A 14,635-nucleotide genomic window follows, 5' to 3' on the forward strand; every position below is an offset into this window, starting at 1 on the left:
GGAAATATTTTCCAACTTGGCCTTTCAATTAGTTGAGACTTGCAGATTTTGTTTTTTGACTTGGCCCTAATGTTTGAGCAAAACAGCGAATCACAGGATTTGTAGTTTCTCTAATCTTATATTACATGCACAGAATATAGACTGTATTCCAATGTCAATTGAAATACGGCGTTTGAAAACTGACAGACTTTGACTGTAAAAAAAGTCAAAGATGCATTATTAATTCTACATGTTTAAGATACAGTAAGCATCTGTCTGTTCTTATGACGCAATTTGAGACGAGATTGTTTAGCTTGGCAAAGCGTTTAAGTTATTACACTTGTGGTTTTTATGGTTTAGAATTTTACCAATGATTGGGATTGATATTTTGATTTCAGGTGTAACATATAAATGATAAAAAAAATTATTATTTTATAACAATACTCAAAAACCTTTAACAATTTATGTTTTTGAAATGTGAGGAATCTTACTGTTATGTAAGTGTGTACATGGAAAAGTAGTCAGTGATACCAAATAGTAATTAAACTCGATATATTTCCAAGATAAAGAATAGATTTAAATAGCTTACATCCTGTTTACAGCGAAGTCCAGAAATAGTGAAACCAACACTGAGGTGTGCTCCAGAAGTGAGACACAGCGATACCGAAACTGGGCCGGTTCAATCAAACCTGTAGCTGTGAATTCACACTCCTTCACCATGTGATTCATTCACAGAGAGAAAAAAAAAAAAAAGCTGTGCAAATGACTTCACAGGTAAAACAGTGGGTACAATGGAATGTTTGTAGCTTCAGTCTACTGGAACTAGCGATATTATTTCCATTTTCCTAAAGTGTGAAGACAAAAGTGATACTTTTCATAGAATAAATAAAGTTAGGTTTAGCAGTGCATATGCTCCATGAGCCTTGTCAATAACAGGACGCAAATACTGAGTCATTTTACCCACTGATACCCCCTCTCTCACTATAAAATTACATTTAAAGCTGTATTTTTGGGGCTATGGCCACTAGGGGGCAGGAAACGACAAAACAAGCGACAGACCCCTTATCAGACACAACTTTAAAGAAAACATGCGATTTGGACCAGTTTGTGATTTTACAAGCCCAGACGCATCAAGCTGTGATGCACTGCGCTTTCACACTGTTATTTGTTTTAGACAGTGGCGGAGGAAGTGATGTGACAAGAGGGCAGATTTGATTTTGGCATTGACAGAGCCGAAGATTTTGCTGCTAAAGTACTATATAACTGTACAATGCACTAACAAAACTGAAGAGGCTGCACGCAAAGAGGGCTCCGATGAACAGGGTTATGAATGCGAAACAGAGTTGCGAAACATGGAATTGGGAAACTTGAAATCACAGACAAATAATCGGGCGTTTGTGGAATTCAAAGAACTTTTATAATCCAATTCTTTCATATATTTTGGATCCAGATGAGTCAGACCATACGCCAGCAGTGGAGCAACAGCATAGAATTAAACGCCCACATCCGGGAGAATGACAATGACCAATATCAAGCAAAACCTATCAAATCACAGCATCGCAAATCCCAGTTTTTATTTATAAAGCAGTGTCATTTTGTGTCCTTCAAAAATATCTAGTCTAAGTGAGTTGTTTTCTTTGTAATTAAGAAACCAGATCTAGTTGTTGTAATTCTGTACATGAATCACAGCGCTCATTAACACCCAGTGGAGTTATCTACAGACCAGTTTACATATTTATGCACAGTAACTGCTGCTCCGATTCTCCCTGCAGACATTGTGTTTATTCATTGAGCATGTCTGACATGCAGTGCAGCACCTCAGGGTGTAGCTGTGCATCGTGTTTTTATTTGTTAGAGGATGGATAAAACGTGTTGTAATGGGGGGATCTGAGCCCATTACAAGATGTGACGGCAAGATTATAAAAAAAATAATAATCAAGGCTGCCAGGCTTCAGCCAGATACAAACAAAATATTACCCAGTCAATGCATTCATGCTCTACTTCAGAGACCCTGACCCTCTGGAGGGCAATGGAGGAGGAGAATGTACCTCAACATATGTGAGGTGGTGAGGGTTTGCCAAGACCTGTCTTTAATGAGGAAAGAGCCTTTTTATTCAGGACTCGAGTTGGTTGCCTCTTAATTAAAATGCTTTACCGTTCCACACGCAGACATTAAAAATTGGATAAAGTCTGGTTGGATTAGAAATGGGACATGAAAGCAGACACCAACACATCTGGGTGGACCAGGCGGATAATAAAAACCTAAAACAATAATACAAGAAATTCCCTTAAGTACTTCCACGTTCAATACCGACTGTTATTAATGCTACCAACAGAGGAGCTGGACTATGATACCACTTATCAAAAACTACCGAGGTGGCTTCATAGTCATTTGCAACAACACACATGAAAGAGGGGTGGACAACAACCCCCAGATGACATTTAAGTGTTGCTTCGTCTTGTCAGCCACAATAACCCGGTAGATATGGCTCCAAACCAGCCCTGTAACTTGATTCGTGGTCTCGGTGTTTCCCCAAGCTTCAGTCTGTGGATCTGTACCTTCAGTGCAGTTAAGACTCTGGTCACTGGGTGGTTCCTGCTCTGTATTAGTAAAAACTGTATCAGTGGGTAACAGCGGCTCTGTATTGTGTTTTCCAATACAGTACTACTCCTGCCCGGTGGCACAAGGTGCTAATGTCTGAAGCCACAGAACTTTAGAGCCCTGGAGGAACCAGGACACAGAGTCTTTTCTCCTCAGCATCGTAACCATTGCTTCACCGGAGCCTGTTCCTACCTGTTCCTGAGTCAGCTGGTTCCGCTGACATCTCTTGTGTACTTGAGTCAGCCCGTTCCACCAAAAACTCTGGTGATCCTGAGTCAGCGGGTTCCGCCGATGTGTTCTGTGTTCCTTAGTCAGCCGGTTCCACTTATGTGTCCTTTGGTCCTGAGTCAGCCGGTTCCACTGAGATCTTCTGTGTGCCTGAGTCAGCTGTTTGTCCGGATGTAACTCCTATCACAAAGTCGGTTCCTGTTCCTGACTTGGCTGCATTTGCCAGCATCCTCCGATGGCTTCCTGTGCTGACCCTCCTGGCTCCAGAGTCCTTTTCACCAGCCAACACCTTGCCAGCTCCAGAGGCTTGGCCAGTTTTTGAGCAATCTCTACAGTAGACATATCACCAGGTCCTCGGTGGTACACCAATCTCCCCCAAAGAGCTTAAGCTGCAGTCCGCCAACTTGACTTACATTCAGCTCAAACATCCACTGACTCACTAAGCCCCTCCCGTCTGCAGTTCCTTTGTTCTGCTTTCCTATTCTCAGTACCTGGTCCGCCCTTCTCCACCCACACTCACCTGCAGCACATCTGCATAATCCCAGTTCAGTATTTAAGTCACCAGCCAACTTAAACACTTTGCCAGATGCATCAAATTGATTACTTGTGTTTTACCTGTGACCATCTCACTGTTCTGTTTGGTTTCATGTCCTGGCCTCCCTGTTCTGTTCATACAACTCTTACCTGCCTGTTAATCCTATTCAGTTGAACTGTGACCTCATGTAGGAACCTTGTTTCTTGCTTCCTTGTCTGCACATTATATGGTTAATCTGCTCACCTCTTTTAACTGCTTTGTTAGTGTTAGGGTTAACCCTCTGTATAAATGGCCAGCTTGGCTTATTTGAGTACTTTCCCACAGAGCTGCAAATAACCCACCTGCTTGTAACCTTTTGCACTGAGTGACACCGACCTACCTGCACTAAAGTACTGGCCTGATTTCTTGCCTGCCATTTATTTCCCCTTTTGTATTTGTAAAGATCCGACAATACACTTATACGGTGGTGACAAACGCAATTACTGGCTTACTTGTGTTCAGAGGCAAACTTTTTGGTAACTGAATGAAGTGCAACATGTATTAACTGCCCCTGAGCACCTAGGAGGAGACGCAAGGGTTTGAATCTGGTCCCATTTGTGTTTACATGTGGGCAACTAAAAACTTGGGCTAAAAATACAGAAATTACAATAAAACCTGGTTCAAGGTTTTGCATCATTTTGTCTACTTATTTAACTATCAACTTCTTTAACATTAATTTGCACTTGTGTGGAATTTAATATATACACAAACACAGCCCAGAGGTGGTTTTTAACATCATCATCATCTTTAATTGATTTCAATGCAATCTCCTTTACAAACGATGGCACTTCCTGACTCTGATGAGTTTATCCCAGCTTTAATAAAACAACAACTTGTGCCTAAATACAAAGAAACACAACATATACTGATATAGTTGTACAATGTATTACTTTAGAGAAAATAAGAGAAAACTCTGGCAGAGATTGATGTCATGGTGAGATAAATACAAAACAGTGTAATAGCATCGAATGCATTCTTGCCATCTAAACCTTTTTGAAGTTGTGCCCATTAAAAATCTAACTTTGACTTTTTGGCCCATTGGTCCCCTCACGCAACTTATGAGGATCGAGTGGATTGGCACCAAAATCACCTCTGTGTCTCAAGTGGTTTACCACGCTTTAAAACACAGCATGTCAAGTAGTTGTTGTAGGATAATGAGCATTTTAGCATATATCTTGTCTGGCTGTTTTTTTTTGTTTGTTTGTACTTAATCAGACATCTAAAGCTGCTGGGCCTGTTTACATCATTAACAATGTCTTCATCATTAGTGAACTCCATCATAAAAAAACAACATTTTTAAATTAATGAATGTACAAAGGAACATATTGGTAACAGAGATTAAACTCCTTAAAGCGTACTGTGGTTATTCAGCAGTGATTACCATACTAGCACGGTGAATTTATGCAAGAGCTTGTTAGTTTAAATTACCACCGCGCACAAAGTTGTGTTTGGTTTTGGAATCTGTCCCTCGTGCTTTAAAACTAAATCAACAGACTCAGCCAGACAGCTTTAGATCTGACTGGAATGTGGCAGGACCATTCACTTTATTTGTCCTCCTAAACAATATCAACAGCAACAGCAAATCATGAATCAGGCCGACAGAGAAGGTAATTGCAGACCAAGCTCACACTGAATTTTGAATAGTAGCTGCTTTGGTGTAAATGCTTTGTCCATGCTAATAGCTGTGAGAGCTTTGCACTTTCATTAGCAGCACGGTATGAAACTCAGTGAAGGCATATGTATGGTTTTTGACAATTTGAATGTTTTGTTTCAGGATTTCATTTCTTAGTGATTTTATGCCATTATCACACACACGGTAAGACTTGAATGTAGAGATGTTGACCCTCAATATCTATATATGATGCACTATATTGCACGTATTGTATAAATAGACTATGCGTTATATCCATACTACACATATGCAATACTACAGTACATCACATACACTAGCATGCAGTAGAAAATGTACTCCATGTAGTACTTTTTCCACTTACCTTTTTGCACATATACAGTAGTTAAAATAAATAAATAAACAAAGCTAATCCCTCTAGTGAAGCTACCAGCTCACCTTTCAGTGTAACTATTAAAAGTAGGGAATTCAGTCTCATCTGCACATTGAGGAAAGAAAGAAAACTGCCACTGCTGGCACAGAGTTAACAGCTGATAAAGAAATACGGTTTTCTGACTAATTAGTGACTTTTTTTTAAAATGAAAGCTATCATTGATTCAAGGTGAATATCCAATCGTGTGTGTACTCAGATCAAATTACCATAATCAAGAGAACACTTGCCAACAACACGTGTTTATGATCCTGATTCCCTTAGTCTCACTGTATGAATGTAAAAGATAAATACAATTTTTAAAAGCACTTTGTCTTCTTGAATAACATTTGTGGACATAGGTCAGGGGTACATCAAGTATTGTGACATTATTAAGGAACAATACTTTCTTTGTTCTACTCATTAGCTACTACTCACATCCATAAGTCATAATCAAGCAGAGGGTCTTGAACCTTCTCCTAACATCCCATGGCCATGGGGGTGTCTCTCCTCCATAGCTCCACCTATTTCCAGCCAATGGCTCATTGAAGCTTTTTTTCCATGATAAAAAAGTTGTTATATATTGATACTGACAAACATTTGTGATTTGTAAATTAAGAAAGAAACTTAAACCAGCTGTGAAGGGAAAATTGAATCGAGTTTGTTTCACCACTTAAATCACAAACACCAGAATTTAAGGAGGAGACTGGGGCAGATGTTGGGGCAACAGTGCAGACAACAACTCTCAGTGTTTGGATGAAGCCCTAAAACAAGCACTGGCTGAGGTTGGTAGACGTTTCTTTTCAAGTCTAAGAGATTCTGAAAGAGTGTTTTAGACTGGCTGGAATAATACAACACGGAGTTTTTTAAACTTTAAAGGATGTACACACAGTCAGTGGATCCCTGAAACAAACATAAAACTGAAAATGTACATCTTTTTAATGGGACCTTTAATTTATCCATTCAGCAACTTCCAGGTTTAAGTCTTACACATGTACAAAAGGTTACTTGCTAATGGATGAGCAATTAAAGAAGTGTCAACTATGATTAACCTCCTCTTGATTACTTTTATTTTAACGTTTTATTGTGGATAGGATTCATGCTAAAACTCCATTTGCATCTCTTGTGCTATGGTCGAATCTCACTGTTATAACTCATCTGTTCATGAACTCTTGTAAATTCACAAATCTAATCATGATCTGATGAATTATGAAGTGTTCTGCTAAAAACCCAACAACTCATTTATAACAGACTACAATCTCTGCATAATCAAAGCAAAGGGCAAAGAGTCATCTTTAGTTCAAGGTGTGATACAATTTGTAGATGATGGCACAAACTATCACCATCAGCGTGTCATGTAGGTGTGAGGCATGAATAGGTGAAAGCAAGGAGGGGAAGCCTTTATGAAAGAAAAGCACAGAAGCAAGAGCCTTCCTAAAAATAGATTAGCTCAGACCTTGAAACGTGGTGGGAGACAGATGTGTGCTTAAAAAATGATGCAAAACAAACGAAAGTAAGTGTAACGAGGGTATTTATTCCACGCCAAGGATCCCATGAAGACACTGGAATAGGACTGAAAATGTGGTCTTGTCAACAAGAGGCAAAACCCAAGAGATAGTCTTTATCTGTAATGTGGTGATATTCTTCCTCCACATGTGGGAACAACCCGTATGCATCTAAGATAATCAGAGGAGATTAGAGAAAAAAATAGATAAAATTGCAATTTGAGAATGCTACTTTGGTTTAAATAAACTCCTATGTGCAAAACTGCACACAAAACCTAGTCAACATTGAATTTTACCACCGTAAATCAGTGGCTCCGAACTGTTTTCCAGCGTACACGATCTGCAGCTGTTCTGATGTCCTTTGGTTTTGTTTCTACAGTCCTCAGCTGTTATTTTGACAGCCAAGGACCAAATTCATGTTCTGCTAGTATGCTACTTTATGAAAGGCCAACGAGTGGGGAGCAAGGCAGGGAATGGTGCACTCTGAGCTGCCTTGATAGAAGATTGATAAAAGCAAAGGAAGTTATCATTTATTTTATTTTATTATTCGACACTGTGACTCACCTTGTCAGTCTTTGGAATTTTGCTACTAGTTTTCCATGTCATTTCATCCATGTGATGTGATCATATGAGCATTCATAGCCTACATATGTACTGTGGCCTAATTTGATCATTGAAATTGTGCCAGCAGGTCAGAGCTCTGCATTACATACATTTAACCAACATGAAAACATGAAACCCTGCACTGCTGGAGCAATAGGAGCATGGTGCACCACCCAAAGGTCTGATCCTCAGATGAAATGCTCTGGTAGAGAGAATCCGGTGTTTGTGACAACTCCACAGTCCAGCTACACGTTTACAGACATGTAGCAAAAGAGACTGGAGATGATAGAGAAGGACAGGATCTCAGGGATGAGTGAGTGACAGCAGCTTTGTCTGGTCCATTGGTAAAATACATGGTCTGTCCTTTACTCTGCTGTGTTAGCTGCACACTGAGAAACATTGTGTCCCAGATTCATACATCAATTCGTGTCTCTCATTCCTTATTAGAACAAAACAGTTAGTTTAAAGACGCGCGCTGCTAACATGGGTTCAGGAGGAGCTGAGGATGTCAAGCTTGCCAAACTCTGTTTTTCTGTCCTATTTCAACCAACCCGACCCTACATACACATGGAAGAGCACAAAGGATTGTCCAGTCCACCTTTGGCCAGAATTTACAGTGTCTGATTGAGTTGAGACAGTTCAGGCATATAATACAATAGCACCTCCAAATAATAATGACAAACAAATAATTATCATTCCATTATCTTACCCACTTATCCTGTTCAAGGTCACCGAGGGCTGTAGCCTATCTCAGCCACCAGGGTGTCAACATAGAGAGACATACACAGACAGACATCCATTCATGCTTACAGTATTACACCAATTTAAGTCACCAGTTGACCTAACACGTATGGCGTTAGGAGAAAACAACAGAACCTGGAGGAAACCCATGCAAGTACAGGGAGAACATGCAAACTCCACATAGAAAAGCCACAGCCAGCAGGTGGCTTTGAATCAGGGACATTCTTGCTGTGAGGCAGCAGCACTAACCACTCCAGCACCATTTGTTTCAAAATTGACTTCACTTCTGTTCAGTGTTTGCTTTGTTCTTTGTTTTAACTAAGCTCTCAATGTTTAAGCTCTGAATTTCAACCTGCAGTAACATGTAAGACAGCTAAATGCAAATGTAAAACAGAAAATGATCCTGTGATGAAAATGATGTTGTCTGGTATAAATTTGAGTGCTGAGCCTTTGTACAGTAGCTCTAACTGTTCAGCGCATTGGAATTTTTAGACCCAGTTGTTTCTTTGCTGTGTTCACGGACTAAAAGCCTACATCCAGGCATTATTCTGTGCAAGCACTTTAGTACTGTGATGTTCTGTCTTTTCTAGGCCTTAAAATGTGCAATGATGACAAATGTTGAGCAATTAGAGCTGCATCATTTAGATTATGTGTGCCAAGTCATCATAGTCACCATACAGCAATGGTGGAGATGGTGGTGTACACGGTTCACTAAATTCTTTCCATTTTGAGATTAATAAAATGTCATACTGAATGTACCTATAGTCTGTTCTTACTGCTAAAAGATAATTTTTTGATGATTTAAGAAAATATTCTTCATCTATCCATTCCTTAAGATTAATGCTTAAGGGTTGTGAGGACGCTGGAGCTGATCCCAGCTGTTGTTGGGTGAAGTCGCCAGAAAAAGAAGGAACTGGCTTCTTAATGCACCTCAGTGTAAATTTAAAACTGCTGTTGCTCTGTGCCTTAGGTTGATTGATGTATTTCTCCATTTGGAGGAACGTATACAGTCTATTTTATATTGATAGACTGTATAAGTTAAAATAAAATAAAAAACTGTTGAAATCACTCCAATTCAAGCAGTGTGCAATATTATTACCCCATTAAATTGTAATAGTTATCATGTCCACAGAGTCATGCTTTCTCTTCATGCCTGGTGTTGGTTCACATTTGTTTCGTGAATGTCCTTAGTCAATTGCAAATGAGAACAGAATAATCATAGTGTAAAATCATACACCTATGAGCCACAACATTATTACCTCCTGCTGTTTTTAATGTTGTGGTGGACAGGGCTTGGCCTGGAGACAATTTAATACTGGTTGTGATGGACAGGTGTCAGAACGCACAGTGCAACACAGATTTGATGGTTTATATTCTTTTCCCCACAACATCAAACCACCGGATGAACACAATGTTGTGGCTGATCTGTGTACTTATTTTCAGGAGTGCAGTGGCCTCAGAAACTCACGTCCATGAATTAAAGCCGCTTTCATTGCAAACACTTTGAAAGGATATATTCAAAATTGTTGCCTTGGACTCTGAAAAGGTGATGGGAGTGGGAGAGACAGCAAATATAACAGGAAGGTACGCTTAATGTGTTGCGCATGGATTCCGATGAGCTTTTGCATATCCAAGTGTAAAATAAGCTTTGTGTTTGGTGTGAAAACAATGGTGAAGTCAGCGTAAAAGAAAAGAGCCCTGTCAGACAAATAAAAGGCAGAGAGATAGTCATGTTAAAGTTTACCTTGGTTTTTGTTTTAGTTTTTTTTTTTGTAGCCTTTGCAAGGCGATGCTGGTGTGAATGAGTCACAGACTTTCTGAATGACGGGCTGCGTTTATAAATCTCCACCAGCCCTCAACACATGAGTTTTGGAGGCCACTTGTCTTTGCAGGCTGTCACATATACACATGCAGCAAGGTCCCTCAGCCTCAGCAGCCTTACTTTTCACCCTGGAGGGCACGGGAGCACAGAGACAGCTTTTCATCATGAGGTTCTTGTTTTTAATACTCGCCTTCCTGTTGTTGGTGTCACATGGATCTGCCGCAGTTATCACAGGGGTAAGTGGAGGCAATCAGCTTGATACCTCATGGGGCAATAGAAAGCTCTGTGCTTTGTGGAAATACGTATGTTTTCAAACTGCTACGCATAAATTTTTAAAAGAAAACATGACTTGATGAGAACTGTTATGAAGAGCATGGTCTTTTTTGGAAATGACTTTGATGGTAGACGTTTTAAAGTACATTGTGACTATAAGTCACACTGCAGATAAAAAAAGATGCGCTTACACCAAGTGATAATATTCCATGATTCCACATGATCCACAAATATTTTAAAATTACAGTACCACAAAAGCTAAACAAAATATAAAAAGATGCTGTGGTAAACATGTTTCTTTTTTTTACAGTATGTTATAGTATAATGCAGAAATCAGAAATTTCTAAAGAGGATGACAAAATTTTGTTTTAATTTGAATATATCTGAAAGGCTATGTGCACAGCATGTTTTCAGGCATTTGGAAGGATTCCAAAAGCATGAGGACTATTAAAATATTAATCTCTAATGTTTCTAACAACTTACCGGTGAAGCTGCAAACATATTCTTTGAATGTTTTCCTTAACCATACAACTTTTGAGTATACATCACACAAAACACCCATCCTTGTTGCAGCAACCCTGTCACATCTTGTTGCTGATGTGAATTGAGAGAAGAGCATGCAGCAGTAAAACATGTCCGATTTATATCCTCATCTGTCACATGAAATCACTTGCCTTATTCTTGAGTGTGTTCTCTTTGTCTCATCTAAAGTGAGAGCTGTCACTCAGCTTCTCGGTACAAAATTCGAAAGGGCTGTGTCATGCATCAGCAAAGTGGTTTGTTGAGGGATGATATAGAAGTTTCTATATGCCCAGAGTGTTTTGGTTTTCATAATTATTTAATCTGTTTAAAAATCATTGTCATGTACTTGTGTGTCCGTTGGTGTATGTGTAGGCATGTGAGAAGGACACTCAGTGTGGAGGAGGCATGTGTTGTGCCGTCAGTTTGTGGATCCGCAGCCTGCGTATGTGCACACCCATGGGAAAAGAGGGAGATGACTGTCACCCTCTGAGCCAGAAGGTGAGACATTCTGCACAAGTATTTATCAATATCATCCTTATTCTCTAAAACAAAAGTGCAAGAACTTTTTCTTTTTTGTTAATGGGGGGGTCAATATGTCACTGCTGCATTCTTGAAATTGAGGTAGTCCATAGACCATTTCTGAACCCGAAGCTGCCGAAATCCGGCTGCTTAACTTCCGCAGTAAGTTGTTACATAGGGACAATGGCATAATCTAAAAATCGGAGCTTTTGTAGTGTAACTGAATGTTCGTGTTCGTTGTGTTCGGTAAAGTCATATTTCTCATTTCACTCATTTTCAAAAGATCCACAACTTAAAAAAAAAATGGGTGCAGGCGATTAGGCGAGATGAAGGAGGAAGGTTCTATTAGGAAGCACATAGGTTTATAGTCGGCACTTCACTATATAGGGTTACATTAAAGCAGCCAGCAGTCCTCTTATAAATGCTGCTTTTCGTTGGGAAAAGTCTTCACAAGGGCAAGTAAACATTTAGCTGTCTCCTCTTCGTCTGATGTCAGTTCGGGAGCTGCCACCTCTGCTCCTCTGCTGGACCATAGTTATGTTTCCCACAGCTATTGCATATAACAATTCTGTTTACACATGTAAGGTACCACATAACATAACATAACATTAAAAATCCTTGTCTGAGATGCAATCTGTGAACAGGAGAGAGAGATTTAAGCGATAAAAGTGGTGATGATCTGTACACTCAGTCATTACATTGGGCATAATCATGTTTATTAAGCATGTCACGTGAAAATATTTGGACAAGTTGTGAGACTACAGGAACCGGTCTACATGTCCTGCTTTATGAAAGTTTATGCTTGTAACTATACAAATACAGTTCTTTGAAAGAGAAGCTGAAAACAGTACTGCACTCCATTGCTACTTTGTTGGTCGGTGTAAAGTGGAAATGGGGTTACCCATTCGCTAAGTACTTCCAATTTTTGTGAAAAAGCTCTTTTATGGCTTTTGTGTGATCACCCTTTAAAGCCAGTAATTCCTACAGTATAGCCTATATTCATAATGACTTCTTCTGTTTTCAGGTTCCTTTCCTAGGGAAACGACTCCACCATACGTGCCCCTGTCTGCCTGACCTGTCGTGTGTCCCCACAGAGCAGGGCAAATTCAAATGTCTGTCGCCACAAAAAAACCCAGACTACTACCTCTGAGACATTGCATTACTGTAACAACATTTTATCTGCCTTTAAAGCCTGTTTCCACTTTAAGTTATTTTGAATGCAGAAATATATTTAAATTACACCAGGATTTTGGTTCCTCTTTACATTAAACTGCATGTGTGTTTAAAGGAAAGTCCCCTTGCTGGTCTTGGATTTTGATTGACAACTAACTTAAATTTATAGTAGATTTAAAAATTGCATCATATACTGTAGTTTCCAACTAAATGTGGACAACATTTATAAACGTAAAAGTTTATTTTATTTACATTTGCATATTGAATATTTATTCGCAAACTTTTCTGTATGTTTCATTTGTCTTTTTCAGATATTTTCATTAAAAATAGGCCTTTTTTGTTAAAAACAGAGCGCACACATTTTTCATTGTTATTTTGACATGTATTCTATTTAATTCAGTATTATTTATGTATTAATAGATTTGTGGATGCCATCTAAAAGCAGATGGAAACAAGTGTTTTTTTCCTAAACCAGCACACTTTGGTTACTCGTGGGTACTTTGCAGTACTGTGCATGTTGAGTTTTTGATGAGCTTTCAGATGCCCTCTAGGGAAACTTGAGGAGAAATACACATTATTTCACTGATAATAAAATGACATGCTGAGTGAAATGTTGCTTCACAGTTTCATTATCCATTCACGACCAAATTGCAGATGTGATTGTGTTTTTCATGCTTGATTTCTTTTGCAAGGGAGAAAAATAGAACGAATGTGAGAACAATTTAATTGGTGTTAAAGAATGAGGGGCGATATTTTCCCCTTACTTTCACCTTAGCAGCACATCTTCATACCACCAGAAAACAGTAAGGCAGCTGTGAATCACAGTACTTGTACAAAGCTCAAAGCTATAATCAGATTTATCAATCTGATACTTAATTAATGATACTGGTTTGTCTGTGGTTCTAGAGGTAAGAGCCTGAAATCCTGAATGGGGTGAATCTGTGAAGTGGTCCAGAAAATGAAAGTGTGACAACAGGAAGAAAGAAACATACTGGCAACAATCTTCATAACATCTGACAGAATATGACTATTAATTACATATGACTGTTAAAGTGTTGGTATTAGGTGTCAGAAATCTGAGGTATTTTAGTCACCAAACCTTCTTTACAAACAGCTTAGATCCCACTTGCTGTTCAGCAGGCTGATTTTGAAGTTATTAACATAATATTTGTGTTATTCATGAGCCCTTACCTTGAATGGCTGCGTGGTCTGGCCTCCATGTTCAACCCCAGCTAATGAGAACTTGACCTAATGCATTATGCATGCGATGTGACATGAGACAATGAGCACTGTACGGTCTGCACTTCTTTGAGAGCAAGAGAAAGCGGAAGACCTGGGGCCACGGATATACAAACTGTACAAAAGACACCATGAGCTTAACATTTTCACACCAACACAGACGGTTTATAACTACTTCTACTTGAAGATATGTCTGATAAGGAGCTACAACAACTGTAAACGTTATTCTGGGATTGTTAATATGACAATTTCAGTGATGAGGCCAACGCCAACAGATGTTGGTTCAACATGCCAAATCGTCCAAAAAGCAGACTACGGCTCTAACTAGCAGCAATGGTGGGGATACCATAGCAAAGACTGGGCTGAACAACGTCCCCAATGGCTGATTGCCGTCCTTTTGCTTCAGCTGCAGCTACATTACGGAGGCTGCTTGAGACATAAAAAAAAGGTTAGTTGAAGCAAACTGGATTTTGATCGTGAATAAGGCAGGTGATTCAAAATACAGTATTTAATAACTTAGAACTGCCATAAAAAGCTTTCTGTGATCCCAGTAAATGTTTTTATCAGACCTTAGTAGGTCCCTATTCTACCTGCCAGTAGAAACAACCACACATATCAATGATAACGAACGAACAATCAATGAATCTACTACTGTAGTTTACTGGTGGGTAGTAGGTGGCAAACCACAACTACAACTACGGGCCTAATAATGACTGATAGCTGTCATTTGAATAGTAAGTGAGTCAAATTAGCTGTTTGATCAGCAACACCTCATCTGGTATTGTAGAAACCAGGTTTAATAAGGAAGTAGAATGT

General features: G+C 39.3%; 1 protein-coding gene across 1 annotated transcript; it reads left to right on the top strand.

The window, feature by feature from the left end:
* The first annotated feature begins 10,116 nt into the window (after nt 1-10,116).
* Nucleotides 10,117-12,651, top strand: prok2 (prokineticin 2). Its single transcript, XM_067504875.1, has 3 exons — nt 10,117-10,329; nt 11,261-11,386; nt 12,432-12,651. The coding sequence occupies exons 1-3, from the start codon at nt 10,180-10,182 to the stop codon at nt 12,555-12,557; spliced, it is 402 nt and encodes a 133-aa protein (XP_067360976.1). The 5' UTR covers nt 10,117-10,179; the 3' UTR covers nt 12,558-12,651.
* The last annotated feature ends 1,984 nt before the right edge of the window (nt 12,652-14,635 follow it).

The sequence above is a fragment of the Channa argus genome, chromosome 5 (genome assembly GCF_033026475.1).
Source record: "Channa argus isolate prfri chromosome 5, Channa argus male v1.0, whole genome shotgun sequence".
Taxonomy (NCBI): domain Eukaryota; kingdom Metazoa; phylum Chordata; class Actinopteri; order Anabantiformes; family Channidae; genus Channa; species Channa argus.